This window comes from Anopheles maculipalpis, chromosome 2RL, assembly GCF_943734695.1.
Source record: "Anopheles maculipalpis chromosome 2RL, idAnoMacuDA_375_x, whole genome shotgun sequence".
Classification (NCBI taxonomy): domain Eukaryota; kingdom Metazoa; phylum Arthropoda; class Insecta; order Diptera; family Culicidae; genus Anopheles; species Anopheles maculipalpis.
In genome coordinates this window covers 19,080,160-19,088,545 of record NC_064871.1, presented here as the reverse complement: position 1 = coordinate 19,088,545, position 8,386 = coordinate 19,080,160, and the positions used below count along the sequence as shown (strand labels likewise).

Below are 8,386 nucleotides of genomic sequence, written 5' to 3'. Positions count from 1 at the left end.
TTAAATTAAGCTGAAGGTAAAGAGTGAATTAATTAAACAAAGCCTTCCAATGCTTGATCGTTTGATATGCTTTCTTGTGCTCGGCGCATGGTAGATGGTAACGGCCTCAAGAGTGCGGGAAAGTTGTACCTTCAATCAAAAGAGGTTAGAAAGCTCTACTAATGGGTTGAATTATTTAGATTAAGATCTATCGCCGCTCAAAATCTGTTTAACGTTGATGTACTACGTTTAGCCAGGGGTGGTTTTGGGTAAAATTCTTAACAAATAGTTTTTTTTGCAGGTGACTCTGGAGCCTGTGCTTTAAGAAGTTGTCACCTCGAGCGATAACTATTCGTGACCTAGTTAGCTGTGCTCCCCATACTACCAATTCCTTTGATTGTTGCTAGCGCTGACCGTATGCAATATATAAACAGTGAAAATAAATGTTTCTCAACTGTCACATATCCCGTAACGAAAAAAGGAAACACATTCCCCATTTTTATTTATTCGACAAAGAAAGCTCTTGATCATTATCTACCATTATGAAATGGAGCATAAAATACAACTGTTAAAAAATCTATCTTTTCCAGCAATGGAAATAGAATTGTGTAAAGAGAATCGAGAAACATAAATATTGCGAACGAAACGCACGATTTCTTTGGAAACAATTTATCGACGGTGACAAAGAAATTTTCCAGAAACATTGATTTCCTGTTAGAAGCGAATCGCAAAAGATGAAAGTCGGTGAGCGAACGTTTGATTGTTATCGATTTGCGTGTTTGCTCTGCTTTTTATTCTCGCCCGGACAGGTGTTCCCTTTTATAACCTTCTGGGCCAGGCACGTTCCACTGTTGTGTATATCTGTGACATTGGCAGGCACAAGGATGCTGTAACGTTTGTCAGACACGACACAAATTAGTTCGTAGATATCAAGTTTTTTTTTTTCAAACATATGTCTGTGCAGTTATAAAAATACCCGGAAGACTATTGATACCAGCACCGGGGCTGCTCGTCATTAAATGGAGACGCCTGGTTGCTGGTGATGTTTTGCTTGTCGCGGTATGAACGATTGAACATTATGCTTCGTAACGGAGACTTTTACAGAAAATGTATTTTATGTATCGATTTCATCCCGTACATTAAGCGATAGAAGTGATGCTGGATGCAGTGTATGAAATGGCAACGAGCGCAAATAATCGATGCTGATAGGGTACAGGCGATGGTTCGATGCTGATTAACGACGCGTACCTTAGTCGCTTGGCTCTTGCTGGGCGGCGTTTGCCCGGGACTCTGTGTACGATGCTTGCATTATGTATTAAAATCCATGACTTTTAGCATCTATTTTCCATAGAAATGGTAGGGTAATTTTGTTGGCCTGTTACAGTAGCTCGCAAACAGCAAGCACAGTACGTCAGACGTACATTATCCTTCCATTAAGAAGCGTTGCACAGCGTACCTCTGAGCGTAAGAATCTTTTACTGCATATTCGAAGCATTTGTTTATTTCCTCTTTGGTCGGGGAAACTGTTGCTGAATCGCTGCAGAATGTCTGCTGACTTTGCAGTTTGCATGTTGTTAATGCACCACCATGCAGATGCTAAGGTAGAAGTTCACCCGACGATGTAAAACGGAGCCTTGTATGCTAACTAAATGCATATTCATCCATGCTTGGTGTCAGCTGGTTCAAACAGGAAAAACTCCACGTTAGTTCTGATGATTCCATTTAGTCCAAGTTTTTAAAATTTACAGCACAAAAATAGTATTTTACGTAATGAAAATAACAATCACCAGAAGAGACTCCTTCATTTTTAAAATTACATCTTCCTATCATTCGGTTGATTTTTTCTGGTGATGAAATTGAGTAGAGTAAAAAGTTCTTGTTACTTAATTCGGTCGAGGTGTTATGTTTTAATTTAAACTTACTATTTAATTAGCCTTGTATGCAACTAGTTGCAGGAATGTTAATATGTTTACTACGTTCCTGCGTTAATTAACCGAAAAACTAGTTTAAAATTTCATGAATTTTAGAGCATAGTTCTTCATCGTTCATTCCTTAGATGTATCTCTCTGTGCTTCGCTCCAAAATCCCATTACCAAACTACAAAACAGCTGCACGATTTTGTTTTTTCCCCTTTTTTAATCTTTTAAACTTTCAACTCGAATAATCCCTTTGCAGAAGAATTGATCTTCGTTATCGTGTCGAGATTGAACACAAAACTGCACAATAGCATAAGCACGGCAATCATCCATTCCCAATCACCGGATGAAGCGGCACACCAAGGATCCTACGCTGAGAAATGTTGCACATTGCAGAGCAGTCAGGCTGAGTCGGTAGAGATTTTTTTCCAATCCATGTTCAGCTCAGCCGACATGATTGATGGCAAAGTTTGGATTGGGCGCGTGTGTCCTCTCCGTTTGCAACGGTCGATATAGCTGAATATCCCGTGCAATCGTACATTGCACCCGGTTTCGATCCTGCCACAACAGTCTCAGCGTCTCAAGGCTTCAATCTTGCGAACGGCAGTTTCGAACGCTAGCGATTGCCATAAATCCGGGGATTGTTTTTTTCGTGCGCCACCCGCCACCCGGTGTCGTCGCATCTTCCCAGTCGCGCGTCTTTGCTTATCCATCGCGCAAAGCTTATGATTAACTTATGGATGTTAAATCGTTGTTTGGGTTGATCGTTCGCTTTGGGTTCGTTCGCTGGATTGTGCAGAAGTGAAGGGTGAAAAAGTTTTGTCCTGTCACTATTGCTCGGGTGGGTAGAGGGTAAAACGGTGAAACGCTTGGTAGTAGGAAAAAGGGCGCGTGTCTATCGGTTCATGACACATCCAACGTCGGTAGATAATCGTTGAAGTTTGCGTTAAAGCAAAAGACTAATGTCTGGAAGATGGGGAAGGCATAGAAAATCGTACAGAAACTCACACAGGCGCACATATTCAGCACATGGGAAACATACACTCACACGCACACACACATGAGATGATGAACGCCAGAAGAACAAAGATTTAGATGTGTCGTAAAAGTGATTTATGCTTGCATTTCACCCAATTTTGGGAAGTTTATTCTATTCCTTTGCTTCGCTTTTCCGCCTCGAGAGAAAAGCTTTTGATGCAGGTTTGTGTGTGCGAAAATCCCTTTCCCGGTCGTTTTTCTTTACTTGGAGTGATTATGAAACGTTTTCGGTAAAAGCTTATCGAAAAGCGAACTGGCGGGAAGATGGGATTTCGGCAATCTGGTTAATATTTAAGCGTGATTAGACCAGTTCAGACAATTCCATTTCCAACACCACGAAATACAATGGGTAAAGGGTACTGTGTGTATTAGGATGTATTTTAAGCCGCCAGCTTCCTTAGCTGCTTGAATTGATCCAATCAAGAATTGATCCACAGCCCGTCCATTGCAAGATGGATTGTAATGCAATTATTTTTCAAGAAAAAAACCTATCTTCCAACGCTTCCAATGCTTTTGTTTCCAGCCCAGTTTTTCATCGCTGTGGGTTGCGTGTAAAAATATGCTCCCAAAATCCGAACGCCATGTTCGTGCTGTGTTGCTGATGCCAAGATGATCCACCACCAATCACTACTCCCATTGTGGGATTGGCCTCTGTAACCGTACTACTATTCCCGCTGCCAATTTCATCTTCTTGTTCGTGTACGGGCGATGGGTTAGTAATGAAACTCCTCCAGCCACGGTACGCCACTGACATCTGCATTCAGTTCGATTGGTTCGCGCTCATCGTAAAGTGTGTTTCCTTCAGTTTCTCCGTCTTCTCCATTCTGCCCACCATCGTCCGTCTCTGGCACGGGTGTGGACGGTTGGGGTGGGGGCCCCATTACGTCGTGTATGATGTTCACCGGACACTCGATCAGGTGTACCAGCAGGTCGATGATGTTCTTGTAGATGCGCTCATTTAGCTCCATCTGACGCTCGGTGTCCCGGTCGAACCAGGCACGGGGCAGACCCGCATTCTTGCGTTTCGATTGGAGCAACGTTCGCATGCTTCGATAGTGCTGATCTAGGGCGTCGAAGCCCTGTAACTTACGCTCGACGGCTGTCCGAAGCCGTTGTGCTTCCTGCACCACCTCGTTGCGTGCAGTGCGCGTGGCAGCCGAATTCGGCGAAATTCGGCGAGCAGGTAAGCGTTGGAACGCATCAAAACGGTGCTGCAGTTGGGTGGCACGAGCTTGCAAGGGTCGTAGATTGGCCCGGGTGTGCTGTAGCCGTTCGTGTAGCGCACGGTTGAAGCCATCCAGTTTCGCTTTGGAATCGATGGATTGTAGGATCGGTGGTAGCGTTTGAGCTGCTGACTGCGGATGTCGTGTGTCAGGGGTAATTGCTGTGAAAAGTTAGCCAACAATTTAATGGGAAATTGTTTAAATTGGGTATGCGCTTATGGTATTGCTTTTTTTTTTGTACAAGATTTTTAATAATTATGATTGTGTGAAGGCGATCGGAATAGGCTGAAATCATTCCAATTTCATTCAAATGAAGAAATGAAATTAAAAGAACTTTTTCTGTGTCTGAAACCCGTACAAGGGCAATTAAAGTACACAAATTTAAACACAAAAACATACTAAAAATAAGCACTGAGCTATCACGAAAGCAAAGAAAACTATAATTGAAAGGTATACTTACGTAGACACTGCAATGATTGCAACTCGAACGTTATAAGAAATAATCCAACTATAGCTAACCAATGACCTTTAAATGTATGCATCTCTAACAGATTCTAACTTGCTCGTTGCAAAACGGAGTTTTTTGCTTGCGAAACTCAATTTTAGAACTTTCCAATTACGTGTCCAGTGAACTAAACTGTTCGCACTGCAACTGGCCTCATCGAGTTAAGGTTGTTTGTTTATATATTGTCCGGATACTTTGCGTCCGTGGCAGAAAAAGCAGCCGTAAATTGTATCTAAAGCTTCTCTCGAAAGCTGTGTATAATGTTTGTTTTTTTTTCAATTAACGATGGAATGCACAGCGCTGGTCGCTTAACGACGGTCAGTCGGGTTTGCAGCAGGTTGATGGCTTTTGTACCAGCCGGTTGGTAGGAAACAGCGTACAGTAGTTTGGTGGTAATTGCAAATGTCCAATCAAGGTGTTGGTGCGTTAAAGTGCAATTTAGTTTGCTATTTTCGCTATTTATAAATCATCAATATGATGGTTGTGTTGGTTTGTTTGGAACAAAGTATTTGTTTGGGTAATACGCTTATCTCATAGAAGCTTCTAACTGGAAAAGAAAAATTCTAATTAAAACGGTGTCTATCATTTTGCAAACGTTACACAATGAGGCCCGCTTACCTTTATATTGAAACAAGCACTTTAGTTTTGTTAGAAACAACTTAAACTATTAGCTAACATTTTCCACCCGGCAGTGATTAATGTTAGCTTCTGCGCTTTCTTTCCCAATTGGCAAGGGTGATTAGTACATCGATGCATGCATCAAACTGATATTACCCTCCTCCAACCCCACTCCTTCACATTGGAACACTCGGATGCATTGCTGATGGGTTTCGGGGCGATTCGTTTGCAATTGGAAAATGGAAAACATTATTGCACCCATTGCAATCGAACGTACGAAAGTTGTGTAAAACGGGATTGGTATTTTGTAATTAAAATTTTATATCACTTCAAACAGTGGCAAAGCGAAGCGGAATACGTTTGCCACCGGTTAATGTAGCAAGGAACAGCTTCACCAACCCCATCGGAAGCTTGTTCCACCTCGTTTGATATGGAAATCGGGTGTTTCGTAAAATTATTTTCCCATCAAGCGTACGAGTGGTCGTGTACAGTGAAATGCATGTAATGTGCTTAATTAATATGGACCCGGTGGTGGTGGTTTTGCAGTTGCATAGCAAGACACATTTCGACCAATTTATGTGAGTGTGTGTGTGTTAAATACAATCGGTTCGTTATCGATGAAGCGTACACAATATGCTTTCATTTACCGACAAGCTATCGTTTTATAAGTTTTTTAACAACTTTCCGAAAAGAAGCTCGCTCAATCCGCTTTCGCAATGGGTTATGCGCTTTTTTGTGTTTTTGTTTTTGTTTTTCTTGGAAGGGATAAAATAATAAAGGAATTTTTCGGTGCATCAAACACCGTGCCCTATCCCTTGTAGATTTTCCTCTGCGATTCGTCTCGGAATTGGCCCTTCCGGATCGATCTTTTTTCGTGCAGCATTAATCCCGCCACCCCTAGGTTGATTGATGAATAATAGATCGCCTATCGGAATTCAGCGTTTCATGTACGACCCTAAAGACCCTATGACATCTACCGCACGTAAAACCGGCACGGAAGCAGAAAATGTTTTCACTTTTTGAAGGCCAACAGGGCAGTTTCAATAAGCATAATTAATCATAAAAAAGGTATTACCTAATCAATTAGAAAGGGTCAACTGGTCGATGCTCACGCTGCTGACTGCAGTAGTGAAATGTATTTGATGATTGTCGTTAAAGTTATGGTTTTCAACCGATGGTCCCTGTTAGCGTTTGATTTGCGTGTTGAGATGTTTGGATGCAATTTTCCGTTGCTTCCCTTTTACATTATCATTAGTGACCTGTGCTAGTGAGTGATTTATGATTGTATAATTAAAACCGCATTTCCTCATAAACGCTACCAGCTTTCCTTCGATGACATTGTGGTGTTGTTTACGGTAAATTTATGTGGAATCGTTAATTTAGTTCTATGTTTATATTATCTTCAATAACAATTAAACAGAATCGGAAAATGTATGCTTCTGGAATGAATTGTACTGTATTGACATCATTTATACATAACAAAGTTAAATGCTGTAGATGTTTGAAATTTAAAAATACATTACATTGAAGAAGAATGGACTTTTCTATAATCTGCAAATGCTTTTAAACCTCTGAGTCTTGTGTAGAAGCGTAAGCTGTAAATGCTACTACAGATTTTCACCAACTTTCAAGCCGCTTTGATGCTAAAAACGTTCTTTCACTCAAGAAGATAAGTTGAAAACCTTTCTCTAGTGGCTGAATTTTATCCATTGCACGGGTTTTGTATTTTGCCTGAGTAGCTTCTAAACTGGACCTACTACAAAACGTACTTCACTTGAAAATGAAAAATACATGCATTAACGTCCGAGCGATTAAAACTGTTCACTTGGCCGACTTGTGCTTTGTTGCCTCCTCCATAACGGGCAACCGGCATGTGTCCAGCAAGTAAGTAATCCGCTTGCGAGAAGCATCAACACAGCTGCACGCAAAGCACCCTCCTTCGAACGAACGAATGGACAGGATTTATTCAAGATTATCCCGCCCCTGCACTGTGCAATCTCGACGCGAGCTCATTAGTATTAGCTGCTCCGGGGTATGCCCGGGGTTTCTCGAGAAAGCAGGTAATCAATGATGCTAAATTGATTCGCTTCATTACTCTATCGAGAAGCGCCACTTGAGACACACCGAAGCGTTCCGAAGGATGTATCCAGCTGAGCGAAAAACAAAACAAAAAAAACGTTTCTGTTGGCTGTCGATTGATCTATGGAGCATCCTTCGAATCCTCTAACTTCAATCCATTGCGCTAGTTGGACGGTGCAGCTTGTATGGACATTTTCCAGCGAAAGCTCATACACTGCACTTGCTTGTACCGTTATGCGAAAACTCATATAAAACACACGGTAGGCAAACAATGAAAACTCCAATCCGGACCGTTTTCTGGATGGCGAGTACTCTCGAAAAAGGCTAAGGGGCAACATGCAATAACAGTTAGCGTAGATGCTGACGAATAGCTAGGCAAAGTTTAATCCTCTGCACCGGCGGTGGGTTTGTGCTAGTGCTGCATAGAAATTTCTCATATGACTTATGTGGAACTTTTTTTTTTCAAAGCAATATGTCGATCCTTCATGTAACGTTGCGTTGTCTGTGCATTGTGAAAGTTTTCCATTACAATTCGTTTAAAACGTTCTCGGTAGCAACTCGGTAGTCTAGCCACAATCGCATACTGTCTGAACGTTTGGCCAGATTTCGGACTGTGGCGCATGCTTTCAGTATTGATTACGAGTGTGTGGTTTTGCTTTATTGAGGCTCGTGCTTATGAGCGAATGCTAGAACAGATTGGAATTTCAAAAATTCTAAAAGTAGTAGATCATTCCTTATCAGAGAGTACAATATCGAATCCTGAAACTAGAGCACTGTTTTATGTCCAGCTATATGAAGAGCAAAAGCCTAATAAGGCAATCCTTGTTATGAACTTTTATACCGTAACTTCAACCACCATTCACAAGCTATTAGCTTATGCGACAACATATTTTTGTTCAATTTTACTGTTGCTTATAATTCCATTACATTTACAAATCCTATGGCTTTATTTATGTGTATCAATAAAATATTTTCTCTAAACGACAGCTGTGTTTGTGTGTGTGTGTGTGTGTGTGTGTGTGTGTGTG

General features: G+C 41.4%; 1 protein-coding gene across 1 annotated transcript; it reads right to left on the bottom strand.

The window, feature by feature from the left end:
• Nucleotides 1-3,619: 3,619 nt before the first annotated feature.
• Nucleotides 3,620-4,698, bottom strand: LOC126558899 (uncharacterized). The gene is made up of 2 exons (XM_050214983.1): nucleotides 4,617-4,698; nucleotides 3,620-4,317 (listed from the first exon to the last, which is right to left on the bottom strand). The coding sequence occupies exons 1-2, from the start codon at nucleotides 4,696-4,698 to the stop codon at nucleotides 3,647-3,649; spliced, it is 753 nt and encodes a 250-aa protein (XP_050070940.1). The 3' UTR covers nucleotides 3,620-3,646.
• Between the last annotated feature and the right edge of the window lie 3,688 nt (nucleotides 4,699-8,386).

Coding starts and splice junctions, on each gene's coding strand:
- LOC126558899 (XM_050214983.1), bottom strand. CDS start 4,698: ATGCATACATTTAAAGGTCATTGGTTAGCTATAGTTGGATTATTTCTT. Junction 4,318..4,616: donor GCAATCATTGCAGTGTCTAC/GTAAGTATACCT, acceptor AACTTTTCACAG/CAATTACCCCTGACACACGA.